Source organism: Hylobates moloch, unplaced genomic scaffold (genome assembly GCF_009828535.3).
Source record: "Hylobates moloch isolate HMO894 unplaced genomic scaffold, HMol_V3 SCAFFOLD_12, whole genome shotgun sequence".
Taxonomy (NCBI): Eukaryota; Metazoa; Chordata; class Mammalia; order Primates; family Hylobatidae; genus Hylobates; species Hylobates moloch.
Window position 1 is genome coordinate 47907616 of NW_026652287.1, and position 25962 is coordinate 47933577.

Genomic DNA, 25962 nt, shown 5'->3' on the forward strand with positions numbered 1-25962 from the left:
TCAAAAAAAAAAAAAAAAAAATTAGCTGGTTATGGTGGTGCATGATGGTAATCCCAGCTACTTGGGAGGCTGAGGCACAAGAATTGCTTGAACCTGGGAGGTGGAGGTTGCAGTGAGCCAAGATCGCACCACTGCATTCCAGCCTGGGCGACAGAGTGAGACCCTATCTCAAAAATAAAATTAAATAAAAAGTAAAGAAAACATGTGGCTCATGCCTGTAATCCCAGCACTTTGGGAGGCTGAGGCGGGTAGATCACAAGGTCAGGAGTTCAAGACCAGCCTGGCCAAGATGGTGAAATCCCGTCTCTACTAAAAATACAAAAAAATTAGCCAGACGTGGTGGTGGGTGCCTTTAATCCCAACTACTTAGGAGGCTGAGGCAGAGAATTGCTTGGACTCAGGAGGCAGAGGTTGCAGTGAGCCAAGATTGTGCCACTGCACTCCAGCCTGGGCCAAAGAACAAGACTCTGTCTCAAAAAGAAACAAAAAGAAAAAACAAAAAACGTGCATGTGTGTACATACACACAAATACAGATATATATAGATATATATATACACATACATATTTTCAATTTTATGCCACTATTTCTTTTTGAAAGGAGTTCATTTTTTCCCAATTCATTTCAGACTGGAAATCTCAACTTGAATATATGTATTTGGTATTAAAATTTGAATATTTATATTCAATATTAAAAGAAAAAGCCTATGTGTGTATAGTGTGTATATATATTCACATATATATGTGAATATATATTTTCAATTTAATGTCACTATTTCTTTCTGAAAGGAGTTCATTTTTTCCCCCATTCATTTCAGCCTGGGAATCTCAACTTAAACCCAAAGAGTTGCCTTCTATGCAGGATCTTTTGGAAGAAGCATCCTCCAGGGACATGCAAATGGTAAGATGCACGGGGTTTTCCCCGGCTCCCAGCACGGGAGAAGTTGAGGAACATGTGAGGTGGAAATACAGGACCAGAGCCAGGGAGATGTTAGCAGCATGGGTGTCTCTTGGAAGGGATATAGTGTCTGAGGGGAGTGCCTGTGACTTCTGAATTTGGGCAAACCCTGAGTGTTGCTCAAGATTTTTTTTTTTTTTTTTTTTGAGACAGAGTCTTGCTCTGTCACCCAGGCTGGAGTACAGTGGCATGATCTCGGCTCATTTCAGCCTCCACCTCCCGGGATCGAGTGATTCTCCTGCTTCAGCCTCCTGAGTAGTTGGGACTGCAGGCATGCACCACTACGTCTGGCTAATTTTTGTATTTTTTGGTAGAGACAGGGTTTCACTGTGTTGGCCAGGCTGGTCTCGAACTTCTGGCCTCAAGCGATCCGCGTGCCTCAACATTCTTTTTTTCTAGAAGGTTCCCTGAAGGAAATGTTTTAATAAATGTGAGTCAGACATTGAGTGAGTGAAATACGACTTCCTCTTTAGCAACTGTCAGAAAAACCCCTCCTGCTAGAGAAGCCCCATTGTGAATAAGAGGGAGCCCTGTGGTAGAGCTGGCAACACACTCAACTTGACGAACTCCAGCTGTCTAAACAAGGCATGGCTTGAAAATGCTGAGAATATGCTCCCAGTGGGGAGGACCCCTGGGCACTGGCACAGATATTGGCGAGCTTTCCACCATCACTCACCTCTTTTTTTGTTTTTTAAAAGACAGGGTCTTGCTCTGCCACACAGGCTGGAATGCAGTGGCATGTTCATGGCTCACTGCAGTCTCAAACTCCTGGGCTCAAGCGATCCTTCTATCTCAGCCTCCCGAGTACCTGGGACCACAGGCCTGAGTCACCATGCCCAGCTGATTTTTTTCTTTTTCTTTCTTTTTTTTTTTCTTAGAGATGGGGGTCTTGCTATGTTGCCCAGGATGATCTCGAACTCCTGGCCTCATGTGATCCTCCCACCTCAGCCACCCAAGTAGCTGGGACTACAGGTGTGAGCCAGTGGGCCCAGCCATTACTCACCTCTTGTCAGGAGCAAGCTCCACCTGGAGAAAAGGCTCCTGATGAGTTGAAAGGAGGCGGGAAATGTTTCTGGGCGAGCTGTAACCTGGATGTGGGTGAGAGAACTGGCAAGACAGAGGCCACTTTGATTGGAAAGAATGTGGGAAAGTTGTTGGGCATCCTTTTCTTCTTAGGAGACCAGTCTAGATCCCACACTGGAAGGAAGCCCTTTTCAGTGTGCAAAAAGCCTTCCATACAAGCTTGTACATTAATAGTACAGGAGAAAATATACACTGAGTCCCCACCATCCCCCCTTTGGCCCTGAATTCCCTCCACCTCAAACGAGAGGACCTTCCAAAGTTTGAGTTCCCATTCCTGAGTATTGGTGAAAGTTAGAGTTAGGGTTTGGTTAGAAGGAGGCACAGAGCTCAGCCTCACCCCCAAGTGGGGCGTATTAGTCCCAGGGTCAGTGAGAACCCTGGGATCCCTCAGTCAGTGCCCCTTCCCCTGTGTCATGGATGGGTGTCAGCATCAGAGCGTCAGGGATGCCCCACCCCGTGGATGGGGTGCAGTGGCCTAGGTTTTAGAGACCCGCACTCCACTTCTTTGCCAGGGAAGCTTCTGGAACACAGAGAAGCCTCAACCCTGTGCAGCCTGGTGTGGGCTGCAGATCAGCTAAAACTCACAACCTGCCTGGCTGCAACAGACCTCTGGGCAGCTGACAGCCCTCCTCACTCCACAGGCTCTCCTCATCCTTGGTTTACACTTTTGTTTTGGTGGAGAACACCCTCCAGTAGCTCCTTGGGAACAGGTGCTTGGGTTTTGAGACCTTGAGTTCTGAGAATGTCTTATCAGGGCTGCTGGATTGCAGGTTCCTCATCCGATGTGGTGGTTGCGGTAAGCCTCATTACAGAACATCCTTTTTTCTTTCTTTTCTACTTAAATAGATACGGGGTCTTGTTCTGTCACCTAGGCAGGAGTGCGCCGGCACGATCATAGCTCCCTGTAGCTTTGAACTTCTTAGCTCAAGTGCTCTTCTTGCCTTAGCCTCCTCTCGAGTAGCTTGGACTACAGGCATGCACCACCACACCTAGCTAATTTTAAAACATTGTTTTGGAGACGAAGTCTCGCTGTGTTATGCAGGCTGCCTTTGCAGGGCATTCTGTGTGTCATGTAGCCCCCCAATGCTTGTTGAATGAAGGAATGAATGGATAAGGTGTTGCAGAAGGCATCTCCAGGCCCCATCCTCCACCTCTGTGTCTTTCTTGCTCAGCAGGTGGACCCCATGTGAAGAAAGGAGAGAGGGAGGGAGAATGAGCCACGAGGGCCTGGTGCCCTCTTCGTTTCTGTGGGCTGTCTCCTTTCAGTACAGGGCTCCAGCACCCTCCACAGAACTCCACACCCAGCCCAGCAAGCCCCTCCATAATGGGTGCTGAGAGTGGCAGGCATGGGGCTCTTGTTACATCAGAGCCCCAGGAAACAGGCGGTCACAGACTATTCTGAGTGGGCAGAGGAGGTCCACCTATGGACACATATTTAGAGAAGCTGAAGAGTTCATCCCTGAAGACATCCAGCCCGTGAGTAGTGGAGGTGGGTTTGGAGCTAGGGGTTGAATCCAGACCTAACCCCAGAGACCACAGTCTCAGCTGTCAGATTCTACTGCCTGACGATCATACAACCTGCTGCTGGGTTGATGGTGCTGACCCTTTAGGTAGCCCTTCCAGGCCATGCCAGGCATCATTGCACTTTGTCACAATCATTGAGACCCTGTACGGTGGCTCCGAGACCTCCCTGTCACATGGGAAAAAGTGCTGATGGCCAGGGACAGATTGAGTCCCCATGGCCTCCCTCTCTTTGGTCGGCTGGTCCAGTGGAGGGACCAGTGAAGAGGAGGGTGGGAAACTGCTCGTAGGAGAGCCCGAAGGAAGCCAGGCACAGGGGCTCACCCCAGAATCCCAGCAACTCAGGAGGCCGAGGTGGGAGGACCACTAGAGCCCAGGAGTTTTAAACTAGCCTGGGCAACATAGCAAGAACCCATCTCTGCAAAACATACAAAAATTAGTCATAGCCAGGTGTGGTGGTGTGCACCTGTAGTTCAGCTACTTGGGAGGCTGAGACGAGAAAATTGCTTGAGCCCAGGAATTCAAGGCTGCAGTGAGCCGTGTGTTTGCACCACTGCTCTCCAGCCTGGGTGACAGAGCAGGATTCTATCTCAAAAAAATAAAAATAAAACGCCCCAAGGGAGGCTGAGGAACAGGCCTCTCCAGGCTCAGCCCTTCTTCTGTCCCAGGGCCACCCCACGGCTGCCTCTTCTGCAGACACCCGGCTCTTTGAGGCTGCAGTGTTGCTGCTCTCATCCTCTGCTGTGTCCCCAGGGCCTGCACTAGCAGTGCCCATGTCTTAGTCTGTTCTCACCCTGCTGATAAAGACATACTCGAGTTGGGTCATCTATAAAGGATGGAGGTTTAATTGACTCACAGTTCAGCATGGCTGGGGAGGCCTCAGGAAACTTACAACATGGTGGCAGGGGACGCAAACTCATCTTTCACATAGTGGGCAGCAAGGACAAGTATAAACAAAAGAGGGAAAAAACCCCTTATAAAACCATCAGATCTCGTGAGAACTCACTCACTATTTTGGAACAGCAGCTGGGGGTAAGTGCCCCCATGATTCAATTACCTCCCACCGGGTCCCTCCCACGGCACATGGGGATTATGGGAACTACAAAATGAGATTTGGGTGGGGACACAGCCAAACCATATCAGCCCAGTACATATTTGTTCGACAAATAGGCAGAACGCCTAAAAACAGTTTCTTAAGTAGAGTGACCTGTGTCAAAATGATTCTGATGCAAACATTTGTCTCAAAACGTACCTGTGGGATTTTGATTTATGACACAGAGAGGCCAATGTCATTGGAAAATTTTGATTACTTGTATTTCCTGGGAGTACAGGGCACACCATGCCACACAGGTCCACATAGGGAAGCACCAAGGTCAGCCTGGAGGCAGAAAGGAGTGAAGGGATAGCCCAGGACAGAGCCTTTCTTGGGGTTACCACAGGGTAAACTTTCCAGGATTGGTCAATTTGAATAATGTTAGTGGACCTTGGGGGATAGGTGCTGTCCCTGGTTGATTTAGGGCAGGGGAAATATTGGCTGGGTGAGAGCGAGATAAGGAGCTGGTATGGCATGTGGGCTCTGGGTCACAGGGGATTTGGAGACAAAGTTGGCAGGCAATTTGGCCCTGTGAATGATGGATGCCCTGTGGACAAGGACAGCATTCCTGTTCAGAACCAAGATCTCCTGACCTTGCTTTCTTTTTTGGTTTTTGGGTGACTTAAACAGCAGAAATTTATTTTCTCACCCTTCTGGAGGCTGGAAGCCCAAGATCAAGGTGGCAGCAGGGCTGGGTTCTCCCGAGGCTTCTCTCCTTGGCTTGCAGGTGGCCACCCTCCTGCTGCCTCTTCACACGGCCACCCCTCTGCGCTACACCTTTCTATAGTAAAACATCTCATATCCTTTCCAGGGGCTTTGTCCTAACCTCATGTTTGTCTCTGTATCTGCAGTGTGTTCAAGCCTCGAGACTCTCAGTGGTGGCTGGTGTCTGCCGTAGGTTGGGAGTAGTTACTAGGTCTGAGGCTACCAGATGTCAGACCCGTGTACCTTGACTTTTTTTTTAAGATACAATCTCGTTCTGTCGTCCAGGCTGGAGTGCAGTGTTGTGATCTCAGCTCACTGCAACTTCTGCCTCCCAGGTTCAAGTGATTCTTGTGCTTCAGCCTCCTGAGCAGCTGGGACCTTTGATGTACACTACCACATTTGGCTAATTTTTGTATTTTTAGTTGAGACGGGTGTATTAGTCTGTGTTCACACTGGTGATAAAGACATACCCAAGACTGGGCAATTTACAAAAGAGAGGTTTAATTGGACTTACAGTTCCACGTGGCCAGGGAACCCTCACAATCATGGCAAAAGGCAAGGAGGAGCAAGTCATGTCTTACATGGATGGCAGCAAGTAAAGAGACCTTGCGCAGGAAAACTCCCCTTATGATAGCCATCAGATCTCATGAGACTTACTCATTATCACGAGAACAATCATGGGAAAGACCTGTCCCCATGAATCAGTTACCTCCAACTGGGTCCCTCCCGCAACATGTGAGAATCCAAGATGAGATTTTGATGGGGACAGAGCCAAACCATATCAGTGGGGCTTCGCCATGTTGGCTAGGCTGGTCTTGAACTCCTGGCCTCAAGCAATTCTTCCACCTCAGCCTCCCAAAGTGCTGGGATTACGGGCATGAGCCACTGCACCCAGCCCCATTTGCCTTGACTTCTGGCAGCCCTAAGCCCCAAACCAAAGGTCTCTCAGGCCGAGAACAGCTGTGATGCCACCTCTATCCTGCTCAGCACCCTCCTGTCTTTTCCCAGGGACCGGGGCTGTTCCTGAGGATGCAGCTGGTACCCTCCATAGAAGAGAGGGAGACACCATTGACTCAAGAGGACCGGCCAGCTCTCCAGGAGCCGCCTTGGTCTCTGGGATGCACGGTAAGCCTGGGAGAGGTTCACTGTGATGGCACCAGGCGCAGTCAGGAAGGCCTGGGGTGTGGGGTGTCTGTAAATTGGGGGAGGGGAGGGAAAGGAGGGTGTCTGGGGCCTGTGTGGGCTTGGGGTGGTGGAGTCTGTTTCTGTGTTGAATATACTTGTCCCCAGGGTGATGGCGGGCTCCAGGGCGGGTCCTAGGGGGAGGATCTGGTTGTTGGACCATGGGCCCTGCCTTTCCTGGTCCAGCCTTTCTTCTTCCTGTCCTTCCACCCCAACCGCACCGCTTCCACAACCTTGAAACTGACAGGAACTGGCAGGTCCTATGACCTGAGGGCTGGGCAAGGGAGCGTCCAGGCTCAGGGAAGCGAGGACCTCTTGGCTCAGGGCCCTGCGTGTCCTTACCAAGGCAGAGAGAGAATGGGAGAGAGATGCCATAAGGCAAGGGTCCCTAACCCCCAGGCCGTGGACCAGTACTAGCCCCTAGCCTGTTAGGAACCAGGCTGCAGAGCAGGAGGTGAGTGGCAGGCGAGCATCCATGCCTGAGCTCCGCCTCCTGTCGGATCAGCAGCAGCTGATCTTATTGTGAACTGCGCATGCGAGGGATCTAGGCTGCAGGCTCCTTATGAGAATCTAACTAATGCCTGATAATTGAGGTGGAACAGTTTCATGCCAAAACCATACCCCCACCCTGGTTTGTGGAAAAATTGTCTTCCATGAAACTGGTCCCTGGTGCCAAAAAGGTTGGTGACTGCTGCTGTAAGGCACGTCCTGAGCCCTGCATGAGGAGAAAAGGCCTCCTCCCACTTGTCCCTGCTTTGCTTCCTCACCTGAGGGACCTGCTGCATGTACCCCCCACTCCCCATCCACCACCAAGTCCTGCTAGCGTTGTCTCCAAAATGTAACCCACCTCCAGCTGCCCCTCCTGTCCCTGCTGCTGCCACCCTGCCCAGAGCCACCGTTAGTTCTCCTGGACTCCAGTTCTGCTCCTGACAGGCACCTGGGCCCCACCCTGGACACGGAGGCCAGAGGGATCCCTTAGAAGTGCAAGTCAGGTCAGATGTGTTTCCTGAGCGAGCAGCTGCCAGCAGAGAAGAGATCACATCCTACTCCAAGGAGAGGTCTTCCTCCGGGAAAAACTCACTGACTGCCTGCTTCTCATTCACGCGGGTCCACCTCCAAACTCCATCTTCCCTCTACCCCTCAACCTCCCGGCCATCCACTCCCCACTTTTTTCCCAGCTTTTCCCTGACTTCTGGAGCCTCCTTGGAGGGTGCCACCTTCCCCAGCCCCTGCCTGGGCACCCTCTCTCCAGGCCATTTTGGATCACAGTGATTAGCTTTGTATTTAAGGATTGGGTAAATCCTGACAAGGTAAATGGGTCTATCTCTTCTTTAATTAATATGTTCCCCAAAGCAGGATCAAACATGCACATTCATTTGGGGTGAGCAGGTGTGAGTGGACCCCCTCAGCTTCTTGACTCTAATCTGTGACCCCTGTCACTCTGTCCAGGGACTGAAGGCTGCTGTGCAGATTCAGAGGGTGGTGATACCAGTGCCTACGCTGGGCCACCGCAACCCATGGGTGGCTGGGGATTCTGGTGAGTGAGTGCTGCGTGGAACATGTGGCCAGAGGGCCCTGCTGTCCTTGTGTTCTGTCCAGGAACTTGTATCCCATCCTGCCTGCATTTCCTCTGACTGCAGGCACTGCCGTGGCGCCATAGAGAGGATGCAGAAGGCCTCTCTCATTATTTGTATGTTTAAGGGGGAGGGCACTTCCAGTGACAGATCTTAAAGAAAGAGAGGGCTCACTCAACCACAGCAAAGGCCAGACCTCTCTTTGGGCAACATGAAATTCTTGACTACATGATAATGTCGATTTTGAAAATTATGATTGAATTTACTAGAAATGGCCTGTGTTTTAACCGTGTTTTTAAAAATGAGGTTCAGGCCAGTTGCAGTGGCTCATGCCTTTAATCCCAGTGCTTTGCAAGGCCTAGGCAGGAGGAGTTCGAGACCAGCTTGGGTAACATAGTGAGGCCCCTATTTCTAAAAAAAAAAAAAAAAAATTAGCCGTGGGTGGTGTCTCTCAAGTCCCAGCTACTTGAGAGGCTGAGGCAGGAGGATCGCTTGAGCCCAGGAGGTCAGGGCTGATGTGTGAACTACAGTTGCTTTATTGCACTTTACAGCCTGGGTGACAGAATGAGTCCCTTTCTCTAAAAAAATAGGTTCAAAGCCACTTCTCCTGAGAAGTGGGGAAGAAATTAATTCTAGAAGACAAATAACATTTTAGCTTTAACAGTAAGGTATTTGTTTTCTTCCAGCTGGCCTTCTGGTAAGAATAATAAACTTTGTTTCTTAAAAGTGCCATCCACTCTTGTGTCTGGAATCTCTGTTTTCTTCTTGACAGGGAACAATTCTTAGATCTAGGTCATGTGTTGCTCTTCAGTATATTTTTGGTAAGCCTTCTGGGCCAGGCTCTATTTTGTTACTTCTTCTTTTTTTTTATTGAGACAGCATCTCGCTCTGTCACCTGGGCTGGAGTGCAGTGGCACGATCTCGGCTCACTGCAACCTCTGCCTCCCGGGTTCAAGCGATTTTCCTGCCTCAGCCTCCTAGTAGCTGGGATTACAGGGGTGCACTACCATGCCCGGCTAATTTTTGTATTTTTAGTAAAGACAGGGTTTCACCATATTGGCCAAACTGGTCTCGAACTCTTGACTTCAGGTGATCCGCCCACCTTGGCCTCCCAAAGTGCTGGGACCACAGGTGTGAGCCACTGTGCCTGACTTATTTTGTTACTTCTTGAAGTGGGTAACACCACCACTGTCATCCGGTGGTGAGATGGGGACCAGGAAACAGTCACAAAGAAAACACTGACCCCTCCTCCATGGAGCTCACAGTCAGCTGGGTGGTCAGAGTTTGAAATGAATAACAGAGTCCAGTGGAAGCGTGCTATACAAGGACTTCATCTCAGGGGATGGGGGAGAGTTCTGGGAAAGGATGAATATTTAAGCTTAGGCCAGGGTTTCTCAACTGCAGCACTGCTGATAATGGGGCCTGTTCACTCTCAGCTGTGGGCCGTCCTGTGCATTGTAGGATGTTGAGCAGCATCCCTGGCCTCAACGCACTAGATGCTACGAGCACGTTTCCTCTATGAGTTTGCTAGGGCTGCCGTATCAAAGTTCCACCAGCTGGGTGGATTAAACAGCAAAAATATATTGTCTCACCATTCTGGAGGCCAGAAGCTCGAGATCAAGGTGTTGGCAGTGTTGGTTCCTTTTGAAGCCTCTCCTTGGTGTGTAGATGGCCATCTTCTCTCTGTATCTTCACATCATCTTCCCTCTGTACATGTCTGTGTCCAAATGTCGTCTTCTTGTGATAGGGTTTGGATTTGTGTCCCCACCTAAATCTCATGTCAAATTGTAATCTCCAGTGTTGGAGGAAGGGCTTGGTGGGAGGCGACTGGATCATGGGGTTAGGCTTCCCCCTTGCTGTTCTCTTGATAATGAGTGAGTTCTCAGGAGATCTGGTTGTTTAAAAGTATGTAGCACCTCCCCTTTCACTCTCTTCCTCCTGCTCCAGCCACGTAGCACTTGCCTGCTTCTCCTTTGCCTTCCGCCATGATTGTAAGTTTCCGAGTCCTCCCCAGCCATGCTTTCTGTACAACTTGTGGAAGCAGGAGCCAATTAAACCTCCTTTCTTTATAAATTCCCCAGTCTCAGGTAGTTCTTTATAGCAGTGCAAAGTGGACTAATACATCTTGTAAGTACACCAGTCATATTGGACTAGGGCCCGCCCTACTGACATCATTTTAATTTAATTACGTCTAAAGACTTTATGTTCAAATATGGTTACCAGGGGTGAGATAAGATACCAGGGGTTAAGACTTCAAGATATGAATTTTTGTGGTAATACAACTCAGCTCATAACCCCTAGTCATGAAAAGCTAAAATGTCTCTAGATGCTACAGACTGAATTGTGCTCCCCTTCTCCAAGTTCATGTTGAAGCCCTAATGTCTCCCCCAAAGGTGCCATTGGAGATGGGACCTCTAAAGAGGTGATAAAGGTTAAATAAGGTTATAAGGGTGAAGCCCTGAACCAACAGAATTCATGCCCTTACAAGAAGAGGAAGAGACACCAGAGCTCTCTCTCACCCATGTGAGGACACAGCCAGAAGGCAGCTGTCTGCAAGCCAGGAAGAGAGCCCTCACCAGGAACCAACCATGCTGGCATACTGATCTCAAACTTCCAGCATCCAGAACTGTTAGCAGCAAATTTCTGTTAAGTCACCTAGTGCATGGTACTTTGGAATGACAGCTCGACAGCTCAACACCAGACATTGCCAAATATCCCCTGGGGGACAAACCCTGACCTAGACCATGATAGATACTATAACATTTAGCTTGGTCAGCTGTTGGGCTGTTAGGAGGTTCAGAGAGAGGATATCAGGCTTAGGAACAACATTGATAAAATTCCCCGTGGAGCAGAGAACCGGTTGCATCCGGGGCCCGTGGAAGATGGTGTGAAGGGAGCAGGGAGAATTGGAGAGAGAGTGATGTGAGCTGATTGAAGAAAAAGCAGGTTCCAGATTGTTCAGGGCTTGGAAGTACAGGAAAAGAACCTTGGCCCATGTTCTAAGCCCACTGGGAGCCAGTGACGTGTTTAGGTGAGTGGTGCAGTGCACCTGTCATTTTAACAGAACCCCACCCCCCAGCACCTGTGAGGAGCATGGGCTCGGGGAGGAAAGCAGTGGTAGGTGGAGGCTGTTAGGAGTGGAATGATGCTGGTCTAGACTTGGGGTTGAGTGTGGAGGAGGTGTGCTGGGTTCCCCCAAGACCACCCCAGGCTCGATGATCCACTAGGAGGACTCACAGGAGATGTCTTACTCATGGCTATGATTTATTACTGCAAGTGGATATGAAGCAGAATCAGCAAAGGGGGTGCTAGGTGTGGTGGCTCATGCCTGTAATCCCAACACTTTGGGAGGCCAAGGTGGGTGGATCACTTGAGGCCAGGAGTTCAAGACCTGCCTGGCCAACTTGGCCAAACCCTGTCTCTACTAAAAATGTAAAAATTAGCCGGTCATGGTGGTACATGTCTGTAATCTCAGGTACTGGGGAGGCTGAGGCAGGAGAATTGCTTGAACCCGGGAGGCAGAAGTTGCAGTGAGCCAAGATCGCGCCACTGCACTCCAGTCTGGGCAACAGAGTGAGACTTCTTCTCAAAATAAATAAATAAATAAATAAATAAATAAATGAATGAATGAATGAATGAATGTATGTATGTATGTAAATAAAAGAAGTGTATTTGACTCATGGTTCTGTGGGCTGTGCAAGAAGCACGGCACCAACACTTGCTCTTGGCGAGGGCCTCAGGCTGCTTCCACTTACGGCAGAAGGGGAAGGGGAGCCAGTGTGCGGAGATCACTTGGTGAGGGAGGAAGCAGGAGTGGGGCCGGCGGGGAGGGAAGGGAAGGGAAGGGGGAAAGGTGGCAGGCTCTTTTTAACAACCACCTCTCTTGGGAAGTAATGGAAGAGTACTCATTCTCTTCCAGGGAGAGCATTAATCAATTCTTGAGGGATCTGCCCCCAAGTCCCACCTCCGACACTGGGGATTAACATTTCGGTGTGAGTTTTGGGGGAAACAAACAGTCCCTAAATTCCAGACTTTCAGAAGGAAAACGTGTTCAAAATAAACCGCATTGTTTGTTCAAGCAGTTTAAGTGGAGCGAGTTTCTCTTTTCAGTTGGGGAGGGGTGGAAACCTTCTTGAAATCCAAGTTCTCAGACTCCACCCAAGGGCCAACCTTGCAAACACATCTCACTAAGGAGCCCATCCAGGCCTGCTGGGTTAACTCCTTTCTGCACAGTAGGGAAGTAAGGAATGATTTAAAACACATAGAGGCCAGGCGCGGTGGCTCATGCCTGTAATCCCAGCACTTTGGGAGGCTGAAGTGGGAGGACTTCTTGAGGCTAGGAGTTGGAGACCAGCCTGGGCAACATAGCGAGACCCCATCTCTACAAAATAAGAAAATTAGCCAGGCATGGTTGTGTGCACCTGTGGTCTCGCTACTCAGGAGGCTGAGGAGGGAGAATCACTTGAGCCCAGGAATTCAAGGCTGCAGTGTGCTAGTCCAGCCTGGGTGAGAGAGCAAGACCCTGTCTCAAAAAAATTGTAGTAATAATGCATATAAAACATTTATATTGAGGAGGTTGAGTTAATTTGGTGGTTCATGTATTCATTTACCAATGACATGGAGCATTTTTGTGCCAAGTAAGGTATCGGGGACAGGGTGGTAAAAGGCACCCAGGCTTATTCTTACAAAGCTTCCAATCCAGTGAGGATGACAGAAAAGAAACAATACATAGCTGGTTACAGATGGGTAAGGGCTGCCAAGAGAGGGAAAGGGTCCTATCAGAGAAAAGGAGAGAAGGGCTCTTTCTACAGCGGAGGAGACCTCAGGATGGGGCACTGTGAGGGCCACATTTCAGTGGATCCAAAAAGAAAAGGCTCGATGTAGGTGTTGGCTGTAGCGGGGATGCGTGGGAGAGGGGCTTGGGCATGAGTACTGCCATGTAGAGACGTCATCGCTATTTATTCTGATTAGTTGCTGGGATCTGTAGAGTGTCAGAGAGGGGTGAGATTTCTGATCAAAGACAGGGACAGCACTTCCGGAGATCGAGGACATGGTTAGGGAGAGCAGGCTTTGGGAGGACAGTGATGAGTGTTTTTTTTTCTTTTAAAGACATAGTCTTGCTCTATTGCCCAGGCTGGAGTGCAGTGGTGCAATCTTGGCTCACTGCAAACTCCGCCTCCTGGGTTCATGTGATTCTCGTGCCTCAGCCTCCCAAGTGGCTTGGACTACAGATGTGTGCCACCATGCCCAGCTAAGTTTTGTATTTTTAGTAGAGATGGGGTTTCGCCACGTTGGCCAGGCTGGTCTCAAACTCCTGACCACAAGTGATACGCTGGCCTCTGCCTCCCAAAGTGTTGGGATTACAGGTGTGAGCCACTGTGCCTGGCCTAGTTTTTTTTGTAACAGAAATTTCTCTTTCACAATTTAGGATACCAAAAGTCCGAAATTAAGGTGTCAACAGGGCCATGCTCCCTCTAATGGCTCTGGGGGAGGATCGTGCCACCTGCCCTCTAACAGTGGCCTGAAGCCCTTGGTGCTCCTTGGCTTGTGGACGCAGCCCTCCCGTCTCTGCCTGTGTTGCCTCTTGGCCGTCTCCCTTCTGTGTATCTGTCTCTGTCTCTTCTGTTAGGAGAACCATCGTATTGGATTAAGGGCCTACCCTATTCTCGTATCTTCTCAACTCATTACATCTGCAACAATCCTATTTCCAAATAAGGTCACATTTTGAAGTACTGGGGGTTAGGACTTCTCTTTTTTTGGGGGCGGTCACAGTTCAAACCATAGCAGTGTGTTCTCTAGTCCCCCCAAATTCATGTCCTTCCCACATGCAAAATACCCTCACGTGATCCCGACATCCCAAAGTTTTAATGCAATACAGCATCAACTCTAAGTGCAAAATCTCATCTAAGCACCATCAACTCAAAATCTCATCTCATCTGATGAGAATCCCACAACTCATTATGTCAGTCATCTACAGCAGGTATGAGGGAGACTCAGAGTGTGGTCCATTGTGGGGCAAAATACCTCTCCATCTGTGAACCTGTGAGAAATCAGAAAGCAAGTGATCTGCTTCCAAAATACAGTGATGGGGCAAGCAAAGGATAGACATTCCCATTTCAAAAGCAGAAAAAGGGGTCATGGGTCCTGAGCAAGTTTAAAACCCATCAGGGCAAATGCTATGAGGTTTCCAGGCGTGGAACAAATCCTCCATGGTTGGAAACTCTGACCTCTGGACCTTATTTTGGGTACCTTCTATTCCTATTCCCTTAGATGGGCAGCAAGATTTGAGCCAATGGTTGGATACATGGTCTGGTGTTCAGATGTGAGAGTCAGCCTGGAGATTTGGGCTTCATCATGAAGATTTGGGAATTGACACCCAGAGAATGGGTGAGGTTGCACAAAGGCAGAGAGAATTGAGGGAGACACGAAGAGGAGGGCCTGCAACCTGTGGACGCCAGCGACATGCTGGAGAAGAAGCTCTTACAGGAAACAGAGGAGGCTGGGGTTGTGATCACCGATCACAGGCTGAGTGGGTTACAAGAAGGAGGGATTGGCTAGGTGCAGTGGCTTGCAGCTATAATCCTGGCTACTCAAGGGGCTGAGGTGGGATGATCGCTTGAGGCTAGGAATTCAAGGCTAGCCTGGGCAACATAGTGAGACCCCCATCTCTAAAAAAACAAAAAAAAATTAACTGGGTGTGGTGGCGCACACGTGTAGTCTCACCTACTTGGGAGGCTGAAGTGGGAGGATCACTTGGGCCCAGGAGTTTGAGGCTGCAGTGAGCTGTGATTGTGCCACTGCTCTCCAGCCTGGGTGACAGAGCAAGACTCTGGCTCAAAACAACAACAACAACAAACCCGGGAGAGATTGGATGATGAGCACACATCAGTGGGATTTCCCAGCACAGGTGGAGGTCACTGGTGATTCCAGGGTGGGGCCAGTCCTTGGAACGGTGGAGATGGGAAGCAAGTGGGAGGGGAGGAAGTGGGCACAGAGGGTAGATAGCCCATGATAGGGAATGAAGAGATAGAGGTAGCCCAAGGGAAAAGTGGGGTGTCGTGGCTTGAATTGTGCCCCTCCAAAAAGATATGCTGAAGTCCTAACCCTGTGAATGTGGCCTTATTGGAAATAGGGTCTTTGCAACTGTAACCAAGTTAGGAGGTCACAAGGGTGGGCCCCAATCCAACATGACTGTGTCCTTATGAGAAGAGGAAGACGCCACGTGAAGACAGACACACAGGGAGGGGACCATGCGACGGGGGAGGCAGACATTGGAGTGATGCATCCACAAGCCAAGGAGCCCCAAGCGTCGATGGCCACCACCAGAAGCCAGGGAGAGGCAAGGAAGGACTCTTCTCAGAGTGTCAGAGGAGGCGTGGCCCTGCTGAACTTAATTTTGGACTCCTGGTCTCTAAAACTGCGAGAGGATACATTTCTGTGGTTTTAAGCCACTCGGTTTGTGATACTTTGTTATGGCAGCTGCAGAAAACACATGTGGGGTCAGGGATTGGGTGTGGGTCAGGTTTAAAAAGTGAGGGGAAAGGTCCCATCAGGAGGGAGAGGTGAGGATGCAGGGGACGAGGGATGATCTGGGAGTTGCTTGCTTGTCTGTCATAGGCCAGAAGGAGGATGCCTGGTGCAGAGCGAGGAGTGGTGTTGATTTGAAAGCATGTGGGAAGGAAGTTTCCTTTTAAGGCAGACTTGCAGGTTGGTTGTGGCTTATCTGCCCTTGACTTGTGGTAAGTCCTGGAGCACCACTAGCCCTGCAGTGTAGAGGGGCAGAGGAAGGGGCCAGGCAGCTGGGGAGGAAGAGCTGTCCCAAAGCTGAGTCAGGGGACAGTGGTGGGGGCTGCAGGAGCTTTGGAGTCTCCTGGTGAATTATGGAGTCTATGGCTCTTGGGATATGGAATGAAGGGATGTGTGTGTGTGTGTGTGTGTGTGCATGTCTATATGTCTCTGTGTGCTGGTCTGTGTGTATATGTTATATATATGAACAGGTGCATGTGGTATGTAACTGTGTGTGTGTGTATATGTGTGCATGTCTGTGCATACGTGTGTGCATGTGATTGTATGCATGCGTGTGCAAGAGCTTGTGGATATGTGTCTGCATGTGTGTGTCCCTGTGAGTATGTGCATGTGTGTGTGTACACATGTGATCACTCAGGGTGGGGCAGCCTTGGGGCCTGTGAGTGTGTACACATGTGATCACTCAGGGTGGGGCAGCCTTGGGGCCTGTGAGTGTGCCCAGTAGGCCAGGCACCAACCCTCATGCCTCTTCCCTTCTCCCCTAGCTGTGCCTGCACGGGACCCTGCCTGGCTTCAGGAGGACAAAATGGAGGAAGAAGCTATGGCTCCTGGGCTGCCAACCACCTGTTCACAGGTAGGTAAGAACTTCTTCTTCTAAAAGAACGCTGCTGTACCCAAAGGCTGGACTTGCCCTCTTCCTGTGACCTGCCTGGATCATCTCATGAGGTTGGTCTCCATGCTTCCAGGGAGCGGGCCTCTTACAGTGGGTGTCAGCAACGGAGTGTGGGCCATGATCCCACCACCTCATTCAGACCCTCTCCAGGCTGCTGAGCACCAGGAGGGAAAACAAAGCAAGGATGTGAGCTGTCCTCATTTTGTGGTCTTCATGGTCTCACTGAACAAAGAGTTGAGTCATTTTCCAGATAGTTCCCTCCTGCCTGTACCATGCTCAGGTCTGCTGGACCCTGGAGCTAGAAGGGGGACACATCTGCAAGAGCTTCCTGGCTCCTTGTCAATAGATAAGTCCTGTCCTGAGGTCGAGGACTTGCAACGTTAGTTATCGCCTCTTACTGTTCTTAAGGAGTAGAGAGTAGAGAGAGGAGTTCTAGTTCAGAGTCCTGAGCTAAGGGCCAGATTCTGGGGGATCTCAGAACCCTGTCTGAAAGTCCTCTGCATGGGGTTTCCTTTCCCCAGGCCTGCCAGCCTCCAGCATCCTCTGGCGTACTGGTGGGGGTGGTCCCTGGCTGAGCTGGGATGGATATGTGTTTTAGGAACCAGTCACCTTTGCAGATGTGGCTGTGGTGTTCACCCCAGAAGAATGGGTGTTTCTGGACTCTACTCAGAGGAGCCTGTATAGAGATGTGATGCTGGAGAACTACAGGAACCTGGCCTCTGTAGGTAAGGCAGCTTCGTCTTTTCTTTCCTTTTTTTTTTTTTTGAGACAGAGTCTTGCTCTGTTGCCCAGGCTAGAGTGTGATGGCGTGACCTTGGCCCACTGCAACCTTTGGCTCACTGCAACCTCCACTTCCTAGGCTTAGGTGATCCTCCCACCCCAGCCTCCCGAGTAGCTGGGACCACAGGGTGTGTCATCACACCTGGCTAATTTTTGTATTTTTTTGTAGAGATGGGGTTTTGCCATGTGTCCCAGACTGGTCTCGAACATCTGGGCTCAAGTGATCCACCTGCCTCAGCCCCACAACGTGCTGGGATTGCAGACATGAGCCACTGCGCCCAGCCAAGGCTTTGTTTTTCATCACATTTATGTAGCAACCATAAGCTCCAGAAATTGTGCAAGTCTGGAAAATCTAGAGCTGAAAAAACAGATAATTCCCACCTTCATGGGCTTCCAGTCTACTGGCCTTTCTATGGAATGAAGATCTTTTTACTGCTCTGTCTCTCTGTGATTAAAAGCTTTTGGGCTTCTCAAATGTATTCCTTAGCTAGGCCCTTGGTTTTGTAGACTGGAGAGCCTCAGTGTCCTCTGGGACCCAGTGAGGGAACTTGTGTTTAGTTGCTCAGTGAAAGAGTTTGGCTGTGTCCGTCAGAATTTAGGCACATGCATTTTGCCACTCCCATCTCTAGAGCCCCTAAAGACTTGAGAATATCGGCCCTGGTGTCAGGGCATGGCACAGTCCTCCCACAACATGTTTTTTTTTTTTTTCTCGTGAGCAGCTGATCAACCATGCAAACCCAGTGCATTGTCTTATTTGGAAGAAAGAGGAGAGCAGTGGACCACCGACAGGGGCATCCTCTCAGACACCTGTGCAGGTGAGCCCAGGCAGATCAGGTGAGCATCAGCTCTGGTCAGTAAGGGAAGTGTCCAGTTTGGAAACTGTCAGTCAGGGCAACCTATTCATACCCTTGACTGAGAAGCCTGTTTGGTTGAGCTCCCTTATTAAATGCCACCTTCTTTCCTTTTAATCTCTAAAACTTTACATTAATCTCCTAGAAAGATCTGTCCTACTTTCTCTTCATATTTAATATTTCCATGTGTATATTTTATCCATTTCCTCCCCACTGTACATTCTTGCTAACATTTTTCCTCAACATTAGTCACAATCTTCATAGAATCCTTTTTTGGTAAATTACCTACTATTTCCTTCCCATGTTCCTCTGATTACATAACTTCTCACCTAGCCACACACCTTAAAATTTTCCTTAACTTTTAGATGCATTCCTTCTCATTGCAAATTTCTTCCTGTATTTAGGATCAGTATTTGGAAAAAAAAAGTTCACATGTGCCTTACTTACTTTTTAGGTCACCTTGATCCCACAGTTTCTTTCTCTGCTCTTAACTTTTTCTTCCCTAATTCATTTCAGAACCTCAATGTCAACCCCAAGAGGCAATTCCTAGCCAAGATACTTTTACGGAGATCCTGTCCATTGATGTGAAAGGGGTAAGGCTCACCAGCGATTATTCGTGGTTCTCTATAGTAGGATGAGTCTGGGGTTAACTGTAAGTTAGAAAAGCAGCCCAAGAGCCAAGAGAGCTTCGAGGCAAGAAGTGTTTACCCAGAAGGAAGCAGTTTCTTGGGGGAGAGTCCGTGAATGTCATGAATTGGTGGAAAACTAAATGTAGATCATGTTCATACAAGTAAGCATTTTCACAGATACGACACAGATACAAAGTGTTTAAGACTTAATTTAGCCTTACACAAATTGGAAAAATTCTGCATCTAAGAAGCCCCATGAAAATAATGGAAAGAGGCCGGGCGTGGTGTCTCACGCTTGTAATCCCAGCACTTTGGGAGGCTGAGGCGGGTGGATCACGAGGTCAGGAGATCGAGATCACAGTGAAACCCCGTCTCTACTAAAAATGCAAAAAATTAGCTGGGCGTGGTGGCGGGTGCCTGTAGTCCCAGCTACTTGGAGAGGCTGAGGCAGGAGAATGGCATGAACCTGGGAGGCGGAGCTTGCAGTGAGCCAAGATTGCGCCACTGCACTCCAGCCTGGGCCACAGAGCAAGACTCCATCTCAAAAAAAAAAAAAAAAAAAAAAAAAAAAAAAAAAAAAAAAAAAAAAAAGAAAAGAATGGAAAGATAGCTCTTTGCAACAGAGTATCCACCCTATTCCACTTGAAGGAACTCTGGGTAGAAATGGTATGGACTCTGTAAATGGTAAAAGTATCAGATGTAGAACTGTCTTTTTCTTACATTCATTTCACGTAGGGGAGAATATCTGTGAATCTAATAAGGCCTTTGGTCTTCACATTTTCCTTCATCAACAGGAGCAACCTCAGCCTGGAGAAAAACTCTATAAATATAATGAACTTGAGAAACCTTTTAACAGCATCGAACCACTTTTCCAGTACCAGAGAATTCATGCTGGAGAGGCGTCCTATGAATGTCAAGAGATTAGAAATTCCTTCTTCCAGAGTGCCCAGCTAATCGTGCCCGAGAAAATCCGTAGTGGGGATAAAACCTATGCATGTAACAAATGTGAAAAATCCTTCAGATACAGCTCTGACCTTATCAGGCATGAGAAGACTCATACTGCAGAGAAGTGCTTTGACTGTCAAGAATGTGGGCAAGCCTTCAAATATTCCTCGAATCTCCGGCGACACATGAGAACACATACCGGAGAGAAGCCATTTGAATGTAGTCAGTGTGGGAAAACCTTCACGAGGAACTTTAACCTGATTTTGCACCAGAGAAACCACACAGGAGAGAAGCCCTATGAGTGTAAAGATTGTGGGAAAGCCTTCAATCAGCCATCATCCCTCAGGAGCCACGTGAGAACTCACACTGGAGAGAAGCCCTTTGAATGCAGCCAGTGTGGGAAAGCCTTCAGGGAACACTCTTCACTGAAGACACATCTGCGAACCCATACCAGAGAGAAACCATATGAATGCAACCAGTGTGGCAAGCCCTTCCGGACGAGCACTCATCTGAACGTGCACAAGAGGATACACACAGGGGAGAAACTGTATGAGTGCGGGACTTGCGGTCAGGTCTTGAGTCGTCTTTCAACCCTGAAGAGTCACATGCGAACTCACACTGGAGAGAAGCCCTATGTGTGCCAGGAATGTGGGCGAGCCTTCAGTGAGCCCTCATCCCTCAGGAAACATGCAAGGACTCACAGTGGCAAGAAGCCTTATGCATGCCAGGAATGCGGGCGAGCCTTTGGTCAGTCTTCACATCTTATTGTACATGTGAGAACACACAGTGCCGGGAGACCCTATCAATGTAATCAGTGTGAGAAAGCCTTCAGGCACAGCTCCTCACTCACTGTACACAAAAGAACCCATGTGGGAAGAGAGAACATTAGGAATGGCAGCCTGCCTTTATCCATGTCTCATCCATACTGTGGGCCCCTTGCTAATTAACTTCCATTTTGTAAAAATATAAACACATGGGGCTATGACTTTCCCTCATAATACTCCTTTAGCTGCATCCTGTGTTTCAATGTATAATATTTTCATTTTGGTTTAATTGTAAGTATTGTCTTAACCTCCATTGTCATTTATTCTTTGACCCATCTATTATTTGGAATTAGATTTTTCAAAACTAATATGTGGATATATTTTCATAGAGGTATAATGACTTATAGTGAAATGCATACATCTGAAGTGTACAGTTGGATGAGTTTGACAGATGCATACATGCATGTAACCAACACCCCATTCCAGATATAGAATGTTTCTATCTTTCTGGAAGGTTCCTGCATGTCATATGGCTATTTCTTAGTTGCCTTTTTGTTGTCGGTTTCTAATTTAATTACATGGTGAGAAGAGTATGTGGCCTGTTTGTTACTGAGTCATAGGTATTTGCTGAGATTTGCTGTTAGGTCTGGTGTGGCTTATTCTTCTAGCTGCCAACCAAAATTGCCCCTTCCTCCTTAGAAAAGAACCTGGGTTTTCTGTTCAGATTGGTAGTGTACACTATTAAAAAGCTTCCATCTCCCGGCCGGGCATGGTGGCTCATGCCTGTAATCCCAGCACTTTGGGAGGCTGAGGCTGAGGGATCACCTGAGGTCAGGAGTTCAAGACCAGCCTGGCCAACATGGTGAAACCCCCTCTCTACTAAAAATACAAAAATTAGCCAGGTTTGGTGGCGCGCATCTGTAATCCCAGCTACTTGGGAGGCTGAGGCAAGAGAATTGTTTGAACCCAGGAGGCAGAGCTTGCAGTGAGCCGAGATTTCGCCACTGCAGTCCAGCCTGGGCAACAGAGTGAGACTCTGTCTCAAAAATAATAATAATAAAAAAAAGCTTCCATCTCCCAGCCCTTCTTGCAAGCAAGGGCAGGCCATTTCCTCCGGTCCTGGCTAGTATGAATATAAGAAGTCACTGGATGTGACTCTGGGGAAGATGTTGTGTTCAGGGATGGTTTCATGTAGCCACATCTCTCCACTTCTTGCCTTTTGGACAAGCAGACATGATGTCTAGAGCTAGAGGAGCCCTCCTGTGACCATAAGGGTAAAAGCCACAGGCTAAGAAGAGTGTGGCCGGAAGTCATATCCATCTTGCTTCTGTAATCTAAAAAATATTTAGGATATATTTAATAGAATTGGCATATTTATGTGATTGCAGCAGCCCTGGACTATTTATTTCTGGATGTCCCATACATGAAAAATACGCCCTTCTTACTGGTACAATATTTTTTTGTTTGTTTTTGTTATTGGTGGGAGGTTTATTTCACCTGAATATAATTCCTAACTGATGCACTTAGTATATGTCAATTTTTATAAATGCTTCATGGATGGTTGAAATCAATGTACTGTATTCTACAAATGTCTGCTAGATCAAAAATATGTGTTTAAAAACCATCTACACATTTATAAATATTGATCTGTGATCTAGCATTTATTGAGAGAGGTATGTTAAAGTCTCCCACCATGATTATGTATTGCTGAAAAATCTTTGTCATTCTGTCAGTTTTTAAATTTATGTATATACATACATATATATGTTTCGAAGCAATGAAATTAAATATAGATACTGGCATTTTTTACATTTCCAACAAATTGTTACTTTTATTCTTATAAAGTGATCATCCTTTTCCCTATTTCTGAACATTCAACCATTCATTATAATGATAGTAAATACTTAGAGTTTACTATTAATAGATAGTAGCCACTGCCTGAAGCTTTGCATCTTTTAATTTAGTCTTCACACTGACACTTTGAGGTATGTACTGTTATCATCCCCAATTCACAGATGAGGAAGCTGAGGCCCAGCAAGTTAAGGTGGGCTATCAAAGTCATCTGGGTGGCATGTGATGGGCCTGACTCTCTCTACAGTGGCAGACCCAGGGGACTAGTCTCCATTTTTACTTGTTCTTTTTTGTTCCTTTTTTTTTTTTTTGGTTTTAAAGTTCTCTTAGGTATAACTTACATAAACGTTAATAAATGTTAGGGTACACCTTGGTGAATTTTGTATATGTCTATACCCACCACGGGCTCCATCAAAATATTTTATCATCCCAGAAATTTCCCTTGGGCCCTACCTCATCCTCAAAGATTACCACTATTCTGACTTCTATCACCATAGATTTTTTTTTCCTGTTCATGTAAATGGATCCATAAACAGCCCTCTTGTGTCTGTTTTCTTCACTTAATATAGTGTCATTGAGATTTATCTATGTTGTATTATCAGTAGTTTATGCTTTTTAATTGCTGTGTAATAGTCTATAATCTGAATATACCACAGTTTAAAAATTCTATTCTGTTTACAAACATTTGAGTTCTGTCCTCTAGGTTCATCCATGTTATCACAAATGACAGAATTTCCTTCCTCATTAAGGCTGAATAGTATTCCATTGTGTAGCTATACCACATTTTCTTTATCCATTCATCCACTGATGGAAAGTTAGGTTGATTCCATATCTTGGCTATTGTGAATAATCCTGCAGGTTTTATTGTTATGAATAAAGCTGCTGTGAATGTTCTTGTTACGTCATACTGTGGACATAGGTATTCATTTCTCTTGAGTATAAATGTAGGAATGGAATTACTGGATTTTGGAGGAGACCTATCTTTAGCTTTAGTAGATCTTGCCAGACAGTTTTTCCATGTGGTTGAAACCATTTATACCTCAATTTGTACATCAATGAATGAAGTTTCATTGCTTCACATCCTTGGCAATGCATGGTACTGTCACTCAAATTAATTTGAGCTACATTAGTGGGTATGCAGCAGTTTCTTAGATTTAATTTGCATATTCTTGATAAGTAATGATGCAGTGGTAGATGGTTGCCACAATGACTTCTGTCCCTCTATGTATATCTCTTTTCCATGTGACTTTGCAGCTCCTCCTATCAAGAGGTGGAGTTTACTTCTCCAAACCTTGAAGATGAGCTTGGTCATGTGATTTTCTTTGGCCAATGGAACGTTGACAAACATGACAGAAGCAGAGGCTGGAAGAACACACATCGGGCTTTTCCTTCTTAATTGTGACCATTTGTATGTCATCTGTGGAAAAATGTCCAAGTCCTTTGCCCATTTTTAAATTAGCTTTTTTGTTGTTGTTGAGTTGTAGAAGTTCTTTATATATTCTGAATATTAACCCCTTATCAGATATATGATTTGCAAATATTTTCTCCCATTCTAGGGGTTACCTTTTTACTTTATTAATTGTATCCTGGTGTAGTCCAACTTATAGATATTTTTTGTTTTCTTTAGATGTCATATCCAAAAAATCATTGCAAATCTAATGTTGTGAGGCTTACCCCCTATGTTTTCTTCTAAGAGTCTTACTGTTTCAGCTCTTGCATTTAGGTCTTTGATATGTTATAAGTTAATTTTTGTTTGTTTGTTTGTTTTTGTTTTTTTGAGATGGAGTCTTGCTGTGTTGCCCAGGCTGGAGTGCTATGGCACAATCTTGGCTTACCACAACCTCCGCCTCCCTGGTTCAAGTGATTCTTCTGCCTCAGCCTCCTGAGTAGCTGGGACTACAGGCGTGTGCCACCATGCCTGGCTAATTTTTTGTATTTTTAGTAGAGATGGGGTTTCACCATGTTAGCCAGGATGGTCTTGATCTCCTGACCTTGCGATCTGCCTGCCTCAGCCTTCCAAAGTGCTGGGATTACAGGTGTGAGCCACCACGCCCAGCCGAGTTAATTTTTATATATGGTGTAAGAAAAGAGTCTGACTTCATTCTTTTGCATGTGCATATCCAGTTTTCCCAGCACCATTTGTTGAAGACTGTCCTTTCCCCATTGAATGGTCTTGGTGCCCTTGTCAAAATTCATTTGACTATATATATGAGGTTTTATTTCTGGGCTCCCTACTCTATTCCATTGGTCTATATGTCTGTCTTTATGCCATTACCGTACTGTGTTGATTACTGTAGTTTTACAATAAATTGAAATAAGCAAGTGTGGTGTGAGACCTCCAACTCTGTTCTTTTTCAAGACAGTTTTGACTTCTTGGTTTGGTATTCTTGAGATTTCGTATGAGTTTTAGGATGGATATTTTTCTGTTTCTGCAAAAATATTAAGTCATTCAGCCCATGAACATAGTATGTCTATTTGTTTGTGTCTCTTTTAAGTTCTTTCAAGCAATGCTCTTTAGCTTTCAGTGTACAGGTTCCTCATCTCATTGGTTAAGTTAATTCCGAAGTATTTTATTGTTTTTGATGCTATTGTAAATGGATTTGTTTTCTCAATTTCCTTTTTGGGTTGTTCATTGTTAGTGCATAGAAATACAACTGATTTTTTTTTGTGTTGATCGTCACACTTCTTTTGAAACCCATATTATGAAGTGTCACTACTCTCCTTGGTCCAAGTTAAAATGCTTTCCTGGATCCAAATGGCATTTCTTTTGTGGGGAGTTATCAACAGTGAAGATCTAGGTTGATCAAAACTCAGTCTGAGAAATCACCAACAGGAGAGGGCAGTGATATCCATGGGATGGAGATGAAATAGCCTCTGTTATTATGGGTGTATTATGGGCCTCTTTTCTCATCCAATCCATGATGCTGACATTCAAGGTGACAGATCAGCTGTTCATCTTGGGCTGCACCTGGTGTTTGGGCATTCCACAGGTGGGCCCAGTTGCTATGCTGTTGCCTATCTCTTCACCATCATCAACACCCTGCAGGGTGTCTTCATCTTCTGGTGTACTGCCTTTTCAGTCAACAGGTGCCACTGTCTAGGTCCCACCCAAGACTCTTCTCATCCTTGCCTCTCTTAATTAGCTGACCCAGAAGATGCTTTGCCTCTAGCAGGTCTGGGGACAAAACAAGAAATGGTTCAAAAAGATTAGAATGAGAAGAGCTGGGTCTGAGAAACACACACTGTCTAGAAGGGCTGTGTCTGATGCCTTCAAATCTAGCACAGTAAGATCATACATTGCTCTTCCCCAGATAACTTCTCTTATTGATACACTTGGGGAGCACATTCTTATAACACTAGCAACCTGGTCCACAGTGGGTGATGTTCTAGGATGGCTCACACGAGGATGGCTCACACTTGGTTGATTTATTGGATGACATTTTCTCCATTAAAAAGTTGTTTAAGCCGGACGCAGTGGCTCACACCTGTAATCCCAGCACTTTGGGAGGCCGAGGCATGTGGATCACCTGAGGTCAGGGGTTCGAGACCAGCCTGGCTAACGTGGTGAAACCCCATCTCTACTAAAAATACAAAAATTAGTTGGGCATG

At 47.1% G+C, this 25962-nt stretch overlaps 1 protein-coding gene across 6 annotated transcripts in view; it reads left to right on the forward strand.

The window, feature by feature from the left end:
- Window positions 1–25962, forward strand: part of ZNF333 (zinc finger protein 333) — a 44981-nt gene that overhangs the window by 8921 nt on the left and 10098 nt on the right. For 2 of the 6 annotated variants that reach the window (XM_058425533.1, XM_032169965.2), the window contains exons 6-12: window positions 6367–6483; window positions 7990–8077; window positions 16406–16494; window positions 17132–17258; window positions 18033–18128; window positions 18681–18757; window positions 19588–24676. In XM_058425533.1, coding sequence (XP_058281516.1) covers window positions 6367–6483; window positions 7990–8077; window positions 16406–16494; window positions 17132–17258; window positions 18033–18128; window positions 18681–18757; window positions 19588–20685 — 1692 coding nt within the window. In that variant the 3' untranslated portion in view covers window positions 20686–24676. Of the gene's footprint in view, window positions 1–816; window positions 900–1101; window positions 3529–6366; window positions 6484–7989; window positions 8078–16405; window positions 16495–17131; window positions 17259–18032; window positions 18129–18680; window positions 18758–19587; window positions 24677–25962 lie in introns of those variants that run through there. The other 4 variants (XM_058425534.1, XM_032169966.2, XM_058425535.1 and 1 more) reach the window with 4 other exon arrangements.